The 15,517-nt window shown below is 33.4% G+C and overlaps 1 protein-coding gene across 4 annotated transcripts in view; it reads right to left on the reverse strand.

Annotated features, from left to right (window-relative positions):
• Window positions 1–15,517, reverse strand: part of LOC143223488 (oxygen-dependent coproporphyrinogen-III oxidase-like) — a 52,894-nt gene that overhangs the window by 18,208 nt on the left and 19,169 nt on the right. For all 4 annotated transcript variants that reach the window (XM_076451535.1, XM_076451536.1, XM_076451539.1 and 1 more), the window contains exons 6-8: window positions 8,842–8,916; window positions 5,426–5,544; window positions 203–269 (exon numbers count right to left, since the gene is read on the reverse strand). In XM_076451535.1, coding sequence (XP_076307650.1) covers window positions 203–269; window positions 5,426–5,544; window positions 8,842–8,916 — 261 coding nt within the window. The remainder of the gene's footprint in view (window positions 1–202; window positions 270–5,425; window positions 5,545–8,841; window positions 8,917–15,517) is intronic.

Below are 15,517 nucleotides of genomic sequence, written 5' to 3' on the forward strand. Positions count from 1 at the left end.
GTACTGAGATATAAACACAGATGCAAAAACTTAAGCAACAAAGACAAAATATTTATACCACATGTTACACAGTAATGTAATAAATACACAGCAACAGAAAAAAAAAATGACAATACAAACTCTGTTAACACAACTTGTTCACTGTTATGTAAGAAATTTATTTTGTGGTACAACACATTCAATCAAAGAAGAAAATTCATACCGGATGTATGACAGAACTAACACCTGCTGCAAAAAATGGGAGCTTTCCTTCTGATAACTTCTTTCCTCTGAAAATAAAGGAAAACAAATCATTAGTACAGTAAATTATTAAATGTTGAATATATTTTGTATGTGTAAACATTTTAATAGTTATACATGTGTGTGTGTATGCATAAGCATACAAAGAAATACTATGATGAATTCTAATTATTTACCTAATGTCATAGTGATTTGTTAGCCACCACCTTCTTAAACTTCAAAGCACCAATAATTAAAATGTATTATTAGAACATTTGGTTAATAAACAAATATAGTTAATATGGCTTACTGTATGTAATGAGCTTGGAACATATATAATTATTTAATATATATTTAAACATCACTAACTTGTAATAAAGCATACTTTGAACTAGTAACTGAACACTTCTAACAAATTAAAAAAAGCTAAGTGTGAAGAATAGCATATAAGTAACAAAACCTGAAAGTATTTTTCTTCCAAATATTAAAGATACTGGTAGTGATTATTTCAACTATCATTTACTTTGTGCTGCAATTTCTATTGAAAACAGCTTCAAGATGTATACAAATTCCCATTAAAGTAAAAAAAAAAAAAAAATTACTGAGACTGTTTCTGGTTTTGCCGTTAATCATTAAAAAGAAGCCTTTGTTATTACATGTACAAGAAGTTTCACAAATTTTAAAGTAACTTCCTGCATATTTCTCTTATTGCAAAGATAGTTGTGGACTCATTGCATCAAATACACTGATTTAAGACCCAAATTGAATATGTTTAACTTTTCCTGTTTTTAAACTTAGTGATACATCGTATATCATCTTTACACCAATCCAACAGAAATCTAAAGTTCCAATAACACGTGGAATAAGTGTTAGTATTAGCATAAATACTCTACTAATCACATTGAAAATTAATCTCATTTGGTTTGTGACAAACCACATGAAAGTGCTTACATGAGCTAATTTCATTAGAGAGACTGTAATTTATTTAATTTCAAAAATAAGAAGTTTCACTGCTCTTCAAAAACTGATATGATTCACTGTTCAATAAATATTTTAAAACAAACAAAATGCATGATTATTCATGTTGTCATTACTTTAATGACTAATTTTCACATTTCTGAGTTTCAGTCTTGTTATATTTTTCTCGTAAAATTTTATTTCTATAAAAAAATATGCAAATACAGATTATATAAGTTTGGATAATAAAAAAAACATTACATAAACAAAACTTATACATACACAAATATAAACACCTATGTACTTACAATTGACATGTTAACTACAGAGTAAATAAAATTAAAAATGATTACAAACTCAGTAAATTCACAGCATACTTTAAAATTAACATGCTAAATAAACTTCTTCAAGACTTCACTGTAAGGACACATTATACAAGTATTCTTTTAAAGGCATAACACTGACTCAATAAACATTACCTATAGATAATATGATAAATTAACAATATTTTATAACTTTATAATAAAAGCTGTACAAACTAACAATAACTCAAATGACAAACATAACTTGGAGGTAATACGGTACATAAACAATATCTAATGATACTATAACAAAGCTGTATACGAATAACAAATTACTAAAACAACAAACATTACCTACAAATAATACTGTAAATAAATAATAACTAGTGACAGTATACTAAATCTGTACAAGAATAATAATTACTCAAACAATAAACATTTCCATACAAGTAATATTGTATATAAACTATCTAATGATAGTATAATAAAACTGTACAATAATGACTCAAACAACAAACATTATCTAAAGGTAATATGGTAAACAATATTTTAGTGATAGTATAATAAAGCTCTACAAGAATAACAATGACTCAAACAATAAAATTTACTTACAAATAATATGATAAACAACAACCTAGTTACAGTAAGACAATTAAACATTAACTCAACAAGCAACCAACATTCTTTATCCAGGAATTGACATTCAATATTAAACAAGAATTACACAAAGGTACATATTCTCTCAAAACCAAATTTAAAAAAATTTAAATTAGGATATGCAAGGAAAATCTATACTCAAAATTTTCCTGTTGGTATATAACTTACTCAAATGTTTCTACTTAATTTAAAAACAAGATGAAGAAAAGATTTACTGACAACAGAACTGTGCAATCAGTGTTACAGGCTGAATGTATTTACTCTCAATAAATGGTGTATTGATAGGTTTTACTGTCAATAATTAATTTATACAAGTGAAAAAAAAATGTTTGATTGAAGGGTTTAATTGAGACTTTACTGTGTGTAACATGTTTATACACATGAGAATACAATGAAAAGAGAGAGAAATTTAAACAAGTTTTATTGTCAATACATCAAAAAATACTAGACTGAAACAAAACTAATGTCTGCTTTAAACTTTTTAACCAAAGAAATATGTCAGTTGGAAAAGGCTTAATGTAAATGTTACAAATTTGTTCTAGTTTACTATTTGCTATTTAAGCCTATTGAGAATATGAAAAAGGAAGGATTTTATTTTAGTAATAATATATATCAAATTAAAATTTGATATGACTCGAGGGAGAGGATTTGTTACAGGATATACAAAGTGAAGAGTGATGAATCTCTACCACCTACAAAAATGGGGTGAATGGGGTGGTTAACTGGTACTATATTTTTAAAAATATTTTCCATATGATAGATGAATAGTGAATATCTTTAGAGGGATCAAGGGTCAGATAATAATATGAATCAAAAGGATCCTGAAATCAAAATCTTCAAAAGTTATGAGATTTATTATCAGGTCTATCTAAACAGTAACAAATCTCATTTGAATTAAGTTTTAACTGATTATCTGCTGAAATAAATCCAAACAAATGGAAAATAGTTCATATTAACCAATTAGAATGGACTAACTGTGCACAACTAAACTCTATGTAAGTGAATTACATTTTGTTATAAAAGCTTTTATAAAAGCTTTATTAAGCTATTAGTATTATTTCCTCAACAAGTAAAAACTTAGGCCAGTGTTATATTTTCATCATGTGGAGCACAAGTTTTACAGACTTTACTCACTCCAAGTTTCAGGCTTCAGTCATACTGTGATCTAGGATATATTAAGATTCAGTGGGGCTAGAAATCTGAACAAAACATCTGTGTACTTTTTCAAGTCCAAGTTCCTATCCCGCAAAAAGACAAAAAGCTTCCCTCATGTATTGGAATATTGAAATTCTATATCTCAGTAGCAGCCAATACAAAATTGATGCAATTTCACCAATTTCTGACACCATTAAGTAATACTAACTTCAGTTGTAAACCACACTTTTTTCTGTGTATATGGGAGGAACATTCAGATGGTAAAAGTTCTTCTGATGAACCTAGGGAAAAGTCAGTAGGAATAATGTACAAATTAGTTTGCAGCATCATACTGACATCCAAGTTTTAAACCCAGAAAATAGATTTTCATTCTGCACGACCTCCTTCTTAAGCATAATGTTGACCTTTTCCTTCAAACAAGAAAAACCATAACTATGTAATACCTACAGTACAGTTTTAATCAGTATTACACTAGGTGTCCAATGCCTGCAAAGAGTCATTCTCATACCCCAGACCCAACTTCAATCTCTCCATCAGTATGTCAAAATGAGGGAGAATCTCATAAGGTGATTTTGTTAAAGTTAAAACTCTACAGAAGAAAAAGTTTCCTTTCTTGCATCTATACAGATATGCAATGAAATGGTATTATTTAAAATTTTAGAATATGTTAATATTTATATAAATTTTCTATATCCATAGGAAAATAAAAATAGTGTCATTCATCAAGTAAAGATTACAAATTCAGTGTTTAATTTATAAACCTCACTAAAATCTTTTCTAAGTCTAGCTGTATCTATAGTAATAATAAACCAATAAACCTAAAATTATGAAATTGGTCTAATCTCAAAAATATTGTGAGTTACCCATTCCAGATTTCAATAATTCAGACAGATAAATAAATACATTTTTTTTAATATTTTTACATTTTTTGGGAGGCAGCTTAATTAGACTGAAAGTGTTTACACTTTTTATTTTGCTTGAAACAATCCTATGTACTAAGCCTTGTGTAAAACAAAAGTGGCAGAATGTTACCCACTGAGCGACTTCTCAACCTACAATGAAAAAGAAAATTTATTCTAATATATAACCTGCAAGTAAGCAATAATAGCAACTAACAGTAACATCTGAATACTGCAACCAAACTTTAACTTCTAAATAACTTTTAACCTCATGATTAAATCAAATGAAATTTTATTTTACTCATTCTTCCTAGAATAATCATATAGAAATCAAGACATACTAACAATAAGTCATACGTACACATACATAAATTAAAATTGATGGGAAAAAACAGGTCTGCTCACAAATCAAGGTCATTTGACGTGTAAAAAGAGGGTAAGTTGTCTGATGACTTCTGATGCTACAAATTCATTTTTTGTTGTGGTGAAAAATTAAGCTTTGCTACAATTTCTGAAATCAGTAAACAACATATAGCTTTTGAGGGTGAGCTGGAAGATACAGTGTCTTTGGAATCATAGTGTAAGATAACAAGGAACATTAATAGGTGAAATAGAAGAGAACTTTTCACTTGGGATTTTTAGTTGACAGAAACTATTAATACTACTTGCTAAGAATGCGAGTTTTAGGGAATGTTCTTGTCCCTCCTTAACTTTTAAATAATTTTACATAACTGTAAACAGCTTTTAAAGAGAATGTGTTGGATATGAGCTTCTTTGCATGATAAACACAAATACAAAAATGATTTGTATCATTAAACAAAATATTTTAAAGTAAATAAAACACACAAAATTCCTTAACATTTTGAAAGTAGGGAATAGCCCAGAATAAAAGATAAAGCCACTAGTAAAATTGTTCTTTTTGTTGATTGAATTGTGTTTAAAGTTACTTGAAAGTCACCTGTGCTAGCTGTTCCTAATTTTGAAGTTGTTAGAGGGAAAGCAGCTTGTCAACAACACTCACCACCAACTCATGGGCTACTTTAACTAAATAGTAGGATTTGCCTCTCACTCTTATAAAGCATTGATGGCCTCAAAGAGTTGGGCATGATTCTTTTTTTTTCCCCAGATTTAATATGGCAAGGACCACAGAACCTCAAATTCACAGTCTAATCACCAACCACTGGGTCATGTTTGGTCCATGCATTTAAAAAGCTTGAAAAGTATCTAAAGATTTACCTTGTTCTCATTTGTTGAGCTGCTGCTTGAGAAAGCTCTCCATGAACCACAGAAATGTTGACCCCAGCTTTTTCAAACACTTCTCCATCTTGTAATACACACGTGATTCCTCCTCCACCCTAATAGACAAAAATAATTATTACTGATTTACCAGTCAAATCATTTATTGAATAAATAAATTTTAATCCTTTTGTGGTTACCTACAAGCTAAGTCTGCTAATGTTAATGTTTCTGTATGAGGCGATACAGATTTGTTAAAATGTTTTCACATCTATAAACAAATATCTGACAAAAAAAAACTAATTTATATTCAAAGATTCATAATGCTCTCAATTTTATTTTCATTAATTTAGTCTTTTTATGGCCAACTTAATGCCTTAAAATGTAATATTGTTTAATTTTGTAAGTAGAATTTTTGCTCATTTTTTATTTGCCTCACCAAACCATAATATGTTATCCCTTTAAATCTTAATCAAAATTCAAATAAGTGATTTTTTACCCTCTTAATAACAAGAAGCATTGTTTTGTGTTAAGTTTGATATGTAGCAAGTGGTCTCAAAATGCTAATGTTCAATCAACGTAATGAAATAATTTTATGAGCGCACACACATACATATATACACATCACCAAACTTGCATTCCAAAATTTGTTCAAACTAACAAAGTAATTTTTATCTATTGGGTTGAGAAATAATTTGTGAGCGTTTTTTCAAGTTAACAAAATATATTCATAAATGAAACGCTTTCGCAAAATATTTCATGTCATTTGGTAGATAATTTTTTGCTCTAATAGATGGTGTGTTTGATTTTCATATGTCTTTAATTTTTGCTTTCATTTTCAGCTCATTAAATGGAATGTCAAGTGGACAAAATCGAGCATTTTCCGACACCACCTGCTTTTTGCATTTAATTTCTTGCAATTTCGTTTAAAACAATGCATACTATATACCTAGGTATAACATGAAATAAAGTATCATAATAAATGTTTTGGGTGTAATGTGTTCATGCATTGAAGTATTGTATAGTCTTGCATGTAATGCTTGAATGAAATTAGTTAAAAACGCTCACGAATTATTCCTCAACCTAATACATTTATAGAAGTTATGAATTTACTGAAAAGTGGTTTTAATTAATATTTTATTATTTCCATGCTTTATGCTCCAAAATATGAAATTATTGATATTGTTACTGTAGTCTTAACAAAAGGCCTTTACATTTTATAGTAGGGTACTCCCTGTATCTAAAAGATAATTTTAAATATGTACTCATATGTAACAACAATGAAACTTGTCTGGCTTCAAATGTTGGCCCAATTTGTAGTCCAGTAGCAGGTTTAACAATGTTAAACTAATTTTTTATATGGTTATGAATACCTGTGAGGTTAGACTTCTTACACCAATTAAAGAACATGTTTACTGTTACTTTTTCTTTTGAAACTATCCTAAAACTGTCAGTAAGACCAAATTCTTTATTTTGTGATTTTTACTAATATTTTCTGGATTTCAAACCTCCATTTTTTTGCTCAAAGAGACGCTATTTAAAAGATAATATCAATTAGCTAATGTCCCAATTGCCCAGCATTTCATAAACACTTGTAAAAAATCTTCACAGAAACATAACTTACACCTTAATGCCTTCATCAGACGACAGTGTGGTTTACAACATGGCTGCTATTCACAAACAGTTCTCAGTGCTTAACTTACAGTTCAATAAATTTTTTACAACTTGAATATCTGCATTACATATAATTTGAATAAAATGTCTGTTACTCAATACTCTAACATTTTCCTACATTCTAAATATATTTCCAATAGATATTTACCTATACTCACAGTTATAGCTATTCTCAATTTGACTGCCCTCTAGTGCTCAAATTTTTGCTTATCATTCGCCTTGAAACTCCCACCTTATTCTGTATGCATATACCACATGCTTCATTCAGGTGCATTTAAGCATGAAAATTAGCATGAGATAATCTTCTTCCAATAGTAGTGCAACAAACCCTCCTATTGCAGTTGATTTCGTTTATATAACTGAACTCAATAATAACTTCAAAATTAGACATCAAAAATGACACCAGAAGTGGGTGGGACAGATGGGAAGTGAGAATGAAAGTAAGTACCTATCAGAAATATATTTTCAGTGTAGGAAAACCACATTTACAGCTAGAATCTCAAAGTAAGCAGGTGCAGAAACTAATGTAAAATTATCTAGATAAGCACCCTCCAAAATCATCCGAAGGGCATCTGTGAAGTGTGCCACCTCCATTTAGAGGAAATATGTATATAGGAGAGAACATCACATTTAAATTAGTTATACTCATCACCCACATAGAGCCAACAGGTGTGGGTGTTTCAATCAAAGGGCAAAACAAAGTAACAATTCCAAATATCTAAAAGGGCTATTGAACAGTGGTACCACTGGTATCCATTGTAATCATAACATTAAACTGTGAATTCACAGCTACTTTGTAACTACTGGCAATTGAGTGATAAATAAATTCACAATCTAAGCAAATAAATTCAACCCAACAATGGGTTATAAACAATATTCTGAACACAAGTTTAAACACAAGTGAATCATTTTACATATACATGAAATTAGGAGGGTGTTTGAAGGTCAGTGTAGAGCAAAAAACATGGACTAGAGGGCAGTCAAATCAAGAATAGATGTGAAAGAATTAACTGTAGTAGGATTTTAATCTTTCTATCTTGACTTCATGAGAATAGTATTATAAAGTTTCTATTTTAATTTTATTAAAGTATTATTATAATGCATGTTTTATTATCCTTACTTTCAATCAATCATGTTGTCCTCCCCAGTTATAAGAATCAATTACTCTAGTTTTCTGTCATTATACATTCTGAACAACTGTTACGTTTTTCCTAATATTATCAAAATAGCATTATAATGCATCTGATCATTACACTTGATTTCATACAGTCATGGTGTTTTATCCAGTTTGAGGTCAATAACTATGGTTATCCATTATTCTTATTTACCCACTTCAACTTCACTAATTCAAGATTATCATTTTTAATTCATCTTATAATGTCAATAAGCAAACCAGTCTTTACCAATTTTCTCTCAGACAAATTTATATTACCACAGCAAACATATTTCCTGTATATTCAGCAATTGTCTTTTTGTCTTTGCACATTCTAAAACATGCCTATCAGTTGTTTTCTTTTCTATGCAGCTGATATTCATCATTCTTCTATAACACATTTCAAATGCTTCCAAACATTATTTAGTTTCAACAAAAAGGTTGCAGGTTTCATTCTAAACAATAGAATTTACCATATGGAACATCTTAATAGCCTCTTCTTTAATGCTAGTTCATCAACTTTTATTTCTAAAATATTATCTAATCCAATCAGAATAAATAACACACAAATATATTAATGTTTATGCACCTCCAGTCTTTTCCATTGATCAACTTGAAACTTCTTGCCTCCTTCAATCTCTTCAAGGGCATGACAGACATCAGCCTGAAAAAAAAAATGTTAACATATCGAATCATGAAAAACATAGAAACAAAACTGTCAGTGATAAGCTATTACTTCAAGTAATTGTGGTGCTGTAGTGTTGTTTTAAAGGATCTGAAAAACAATAACTGTGTTTAAACTAGTATAAAAATTGTATTAATATACTATTAAGAACAATGTTTTTAACTAACTAACTACCCTGGCAGATATTTTGGTTTAAAATCTGACAAGTCTAGAAGGGGCACTCAGAAACTGTTGTTCCTCTCCTGCTCTGTTCTCAAAATTAAGGTTTGATTCTAGTGAGGAATGAAAGATATTAAGATACAATAACCAAAGCATTACTCAAAAAAACAATCTCAATCAGTAACTTATGTATGGCTGATGAAAAAAGAAATGCAAAGTCTGATAATATTCTTAATGTGTCAGTCACTAATACTACCAAATACAGCAGCTAAACATTACCTTTTATCAGGTAAAATTTTAAATTTTCCTCAGCTTTCTATGAAAAGTTTGCTCTATTCTTTTGTATGATGCTTTTATTTTCAGTTTCTATCAATGAGTGCAATTTGAAATCTACTACCAATATGCTCACTAGTTTCTTATTGTACATTTCAAGTTACACACTTTGTTCAAGCAAAATATCAGATAACTAGAGATAACAGAAGATATAAATCATGAAAGTAAGAGGTCAAAGCCAGACTCCTAAAACAGAGAGAAACCACAACTCCTTCCTGCCATCAAAGAGCAAGATTAAAAAAGGAATGGTAAATGTAAAACCAACCAACACTTCCAAATCTTGACCCACTCAATTTTGAAACTGGTGGAACAAGAGATGCTGCAGATGAACTTTATCCAAAATTCCTTCTGGTTTTGATCCTGACCTGTGGAGTGTGAGCATAGGCCCACTGACAATAATGTGGTTAGAAAGAGAGGGATACTTTTAAGGTCTCTCAGGATAACTTTTGAGCATTCCATGCCTACTGGCACACAAGACTCCACCACAGGTGAGGATAACATGTTGAGGTCACAGGAATAGAACAAACAGCTGACAACACTATGCAGTTAATCATTGCTCCCATGCAGTCATCAACTAATAAACAATGGCAAAATCAAGTTCCAAGAGAGTAATTAAAGAGGTCCAACTTCTACAGTGACATTGACTACAGCCAGTTTCCTGCAAAATGATGAGAAAATGATCAATGCCATTTGGGTCACTCTCCACACTCCAAGAAAAGTTAGAATAAAGTGAGGATAAGGAAATAAAGTGATCTATGGCACTCAAAGACAGACTGGGTGCATGAAAGTAACAAAAAGAACTGTCATTGAAGAGAAAGGTTATTATATGAGAGTATAAGCTCCTCAAAACAGCCCCTTCCATCAGTGTAAACACTAAAGGGCTATGTCTATTAAAATCACCCAAGAGGAGAACAAGAGATGGCAACTGACCTAAGAGAACATCATGGTCTGACTGACTGTAAGTCTCTTCTGGAGATAGGTAGATGAAACAAATAGTGATGGTATTACCCAAAAGGAGACAAAAGGCCAAAGTCTTAAATGGAATGGCTAGTAGGACAGATGTGGAGAGCATATGCTGGGTGACCAACAAAGCTGCACCAACATGGGTTCAACCATCACACAACCTTTCTTTGCTATAGAGCAAAAACTACCAAAAGGGTGACAGCATTGGCAAGATGGAGGAAAGTTTCTTTTAAAGAGAGATAGATTAGATGAATCAGTCAGGGCTTTAATGTCATCTACTGTATCACTGTGGCCATTGTTATTAAGCAAGGGAAGAGAGAAGAGAGCCTTTTGAATTTCAACCACACAGTTTCTCTTTAGAAGACAGCAATTTGTTGACCTCCATAGATTTCTGCCTGAGATCAAGTAGGCAAATCTTTATCAGAATATGGTGAGCCTAGTGACTGTAGACACAATCGTATAATGGTTTTGTAACTCTGGGCCATTGATTTGTTTTGAATTTCGAGCAAAGCTACAAAAGAGCTGTCTTTGCCAGCAGCCCTTAATTTGGCAGTGTAAGACTAGAGAGTTGGTTGGTTGACATTTATTGGAGCAAATCAACTAGCCTATCTGCAGTAAACAACTGTTAAAAAAGTAAAATTAATAAAATACGTAAAAAAGCATCATGTTAAAACAAAAAGTCCAATTTTTTAAATTAAAAACTTAAATAGATTTAAAAGACCAATGGCCCTTAAAAATTTACAATTTGCTGTCCTATAAACTTCATGCTCAACGACTGACACAAGATGTAGAAATTGTCAACCAAGACTGCTTGCAACTGTAGGAGTGAATTGTCCAGTAACGGCACTAATCTTTATAATAAAAGTCTGGTACTTAAGACACAGCCCTGAGGGACTTCAAGTTCCTTTGAAAAAAAAGTGTCATACCCACATGGACTTGGAAATGCTGATGCATTAAAAATGTTTACTAAAATGGGCGAATAGCCATTTGTGAGTGGAGGTCTCACATGATGCCATACCTCCACACAGTATCATAAGCTTTCTCAAGGTACAAAAATATAGAAACAACATGTTGTTGCTTGAGAAAGGCTTCCATAATTGACATTTTAAGTTGAATTAGGTAGCCCACAGTGAAGTGTTGCCTTCAAAACCCATACTGAGTGGGCAAGAGGAGGTTGTTTGATTAGAGGAACCAAGCAAGGCAAATATTGGCCATCCTCTCTAAGATCTTACAGAGACAGCTTGTCTAAGCAACTGAATAGCAGTATGAAGTAATCTTGGGATTCTTCTCAGGCTTAGAAAAAGGAGGACAATAGCATGGTGCCAAGCATAAGGAAAAACATTATCCTGCCAGAACTGTTTAAAAACAACCAGAAGAAAAGCAAGAGAAGTAGGAGAAAGATGGCACATCATCTCTTAGTGAATATCATCTGGTCTGACTGATGAAGATAAAGTTTGAGTTCAACAGTGGAAAGAGGCAATTATAATCATAGAAACAATTGCTCTGCCAGTATCTTGATGGTTAAGAAGGTGAGGGATGCAGCAGGAGTGCTAGATGCAAGAGAAAAGCTTTCACCAAGAGTATTAGCAATGCTCTTGGCACCAGCAACTTCCTGTCTGTCAGAGAGCAAGATCAAAAGGGGCATAAGAGTATTCTGTCCACTGTCCTTTCAAATCTTGTCCCATATCACTTTGGAACTGGTTTTAGAAGAGATGCCAGTTGTGTATTTAATCCAAGATTCCTTCTGGCTTTGACCAAGCATATGCACAGGCTCAATGAAAAATAATGACATTTAAAAGAATGGGGTACTTACAAAATGTATCCCAAGCCTATTTTTGAGCTTGCTGTGCATATGGCAGACAGGATTTCACCACAAACAAGGATACTGTGGAATTGTGTTGAGGTTTAAGGATTTATAATGAGAAGCTGCATAGATAATAGTCAGTAACTGCTGCCATGCAGTCATCAATCTATGGATTACAGAATACAGCAGGATCAAGTTCTGAGAGAGCAGTGAAAGAGGGCCAATTGGCCTGGTCCAACTTCCACCAAGGCATGTAGGTCAGATGACATCAACCACAGCCAGTTTATCTCAGAATCATACGAAAATGATCACTGACCCATATGTTACTGTCAAACCTCCAAGAAAGGTAAGAGAAAAGTGAAGGGAAGCAGATAGAGGGATCAACAGCAGTAAAAGACTGACTAGGTGCATGAAAATAAATATAAGAACCAGTATTGAAGAGAGAAAGGTTGTGACCTGAGAGCATACACTCTATGGAACAACTCCTCCCATCAATATCAGCACCACCCCAGAAGGGATTATGTTCATTAAAATCCCCCAGAATTAAAAAGAGAGATGGTAACTGCTCAATGAGGGCATCTAGGTTTGACTGATCATAGAGCTCTTTAAGAGCCAGATAGAGAGAACAAATAGTGATGGTGCACCCCAATGAAATGTGAATGGCTATGACCTCCAAGGGTGCATCAAGTGGCAAAGACAGGGTGGACACATGATGATCAACCACTAGTACCACCCCTCCATGCACTCCTCCACCACACAACATATCGTTTCTGTACATAAAAAAAACGCTGCTGAAGGGTGACTGCATTAACAGGTTTCAGAAATGTTTCCTGTAAGAAGACACACAAGATGGTAAGAATCAATAAAATCCTTAATGACATCTATATTTGAACAAAAACCCTGATAGTTCCACTATATCAGAGTGGTAATTTTCATTTATGTGGAGGAGAATGGGACAGGAAGCTCTTCTGCTTATGACCACATTTTTTTCTTTATTGGACAGATCCTGCACTGGGTCAAGAAGGTAGGTCTCTGACCATGGACAAAGATTCCAATGACTGTGGGCATAAACAAATAATCATTTTGCATCTTGGGGCTGCAGAAGAGGATGGACCCGAGGAAACACTGAAGCCAAAGGAACAGGACCCAGACAGTCACTGGAAGGAGTGGTAGGGTCAGAGATGGAAATAAACACCATGGAGAGCAAAAAACTTCAGATATTTTGCAAATGACTCTGTTAAAGGCAAGGAGAAATCTGTCTTCACTCCCATTGTGGCATTGGAATAGAGTGCAGCAAGGGACAACAACTTCTGAGCTTCTGGGTAGAAGATATTGTTTATAGTATTCAAGCATTGTAACCCTTTTACCTCCATCCATTTATGGCAATAAATAGAATAAGAAGGATGTAAACCACAAGAGTTAACACAGTGTGGTTCCAGTTTGCACTTGTATGCATTGTGTGTGGTCTTTGCCACAACAACAAGTATGTTAAAACCATGACCTGATGTCTTTGAGTGACCAAACTGCTGGAAACATCTGTGAGTGTTGGGAATGTATGACTGCACCTTACAGTTCAGATACCCTGCAGGAGGACATGATGATGTAAATGTTAATATCAGAACATTAGTAGGCATCAAAATTCCATCTTTGCGAGTGGAGATTTCATAACTGCAGAAATGCCTTAGCTGAAGAAACCAGCAAAAATCTCTGACTCAGAAATGTTCTTTAAATCCCTCTCAAGTATAGCTCCTCTGGAAGAATTAAAAGTTGCATGGGGAGTAGCCTTGATGGACATATCCACAGTGGCCTTTGATTTCAAGAGAAGTTTGGTATGTTATGGTGAAGATGTTTCCAACAAATTGTCTCCAGAGTATAATTTCTTTACTGACTTGATGGAGCCAGCAAGCTGCTCTAATCTCTTTTGAATAAAAAAGGGAGATATCTGCTCTAAAGATTTCTCAACAAAGGAATGTATAATTAGAAATCGTGGTACAGAATCTAACAGTGATGGTGACTGTACAACAGCCAGTCATGCATGGTTGTTTTCCAATAATCTGTTTTTCTTTTTCATTTTTATTTATTTTTTTCAGAACTCACTAACCCCACCCTACCATGGAGCTCTATGAAGGGATGAACTACAATGCCAAACAAGGACACTGCATCAATGCCAGGGTTTTGAAAGTACTATACCCAAACACCAGCATCAGACACAATGTCTATGACATCCATTGAGAACATCCAGTACTGGCTAAGTTGACCTTAGCCCAAATGGACCAGCTAGTTGACCTTGGAGGGGCTACCAATCTACAGAAATTCAAGGCCAAAGTGGTGTGTTAGGGTTTGACCCCTCAACTGCCAGGTTCCTCTTTTACAAATTACCACACACAACAAACACATGTTCAGATCTCAGAGGAGGTAAACTGAAAGTACAGACCCTCCTCTGAGAAGTCCCCTCACCATGTACAGGAATCTACCTCTATGGGAAGATTAGAGGGAAGGCAGCTATAATCATAACCCACTACCAACTTTGGGATACTTTCTTACCAACAAATAGTGAAGATGACCATCAGAAATATAGGGCCAAACCTTAAAATGTTAGTATCTCACCTTCGCAGATGTAGGGGGACAAGGATAAGTGAAAGTCAAAATGAGAAGACAGGAAGGCCAAAGCACTTTCTGTGTTTTGATTTTCATGTTTCAACCAAAATGTCTCCATACCTTAATTTTTGAACAGATTTTGGAGAGCCAGCAAGCCCTTCCAACCCTTCTGAATAAAAAATGGTGATATTTGACCAAGGACTTTTCAGATAGTGTAATATGAGAAATTGAGGTATGTCATCAACTGTAGTTCGGGGCTGAGTATTAGATCCCTTCAAAAGTTGTTTAATCTTATCAATGAATGGGTAAAAGGTGTGAAAAGCAGTGATAAAAAGGGAAAAATTTGGTGTTCACTGACCTCACCCACCATAGAGCCCTACAAGGGGATGAGCTACAGAGCCAAAATCAAAAGGCAAGGAAGCAATGCCAGGGTTTCATGGACACTATACCCAAATACCAGCATCAAACACAAGGTCCACATCACCTGATAAGAACATTCAATACTGGTATTCAGTTGACCCTAGCCCCAGAGGTTCAGTCAACCAATTCTTGGAGATCACCCAAAGGCCACCCTTCTACATGAATTCAAGGCCAAAGTGATGTGTTAGGGTTGGACCCCTCAACCACCAGGATCCTTTCTTAGTAAATGTGAATATACTGCTTTAAGGAAAATTTGAAAGGATGTAACAAGGAAAAGTTATGTTATTAATTTTTTATTTTTCT

This window comes from Tachypleus tridentatus, chromosome 8 (genome assembly GCF_004210375.1).
Source record: "Tachypleus tridentatus isolate NWPU-2018 chromosome 8, ASM421037v1, whole genome shotgun sequence".
NCBI lineage: Eukaryota > Metazoa > Arthropoda > Merostomata > Xiphosura > Limulidae > Tachypleus > Tachypleus tridentatus.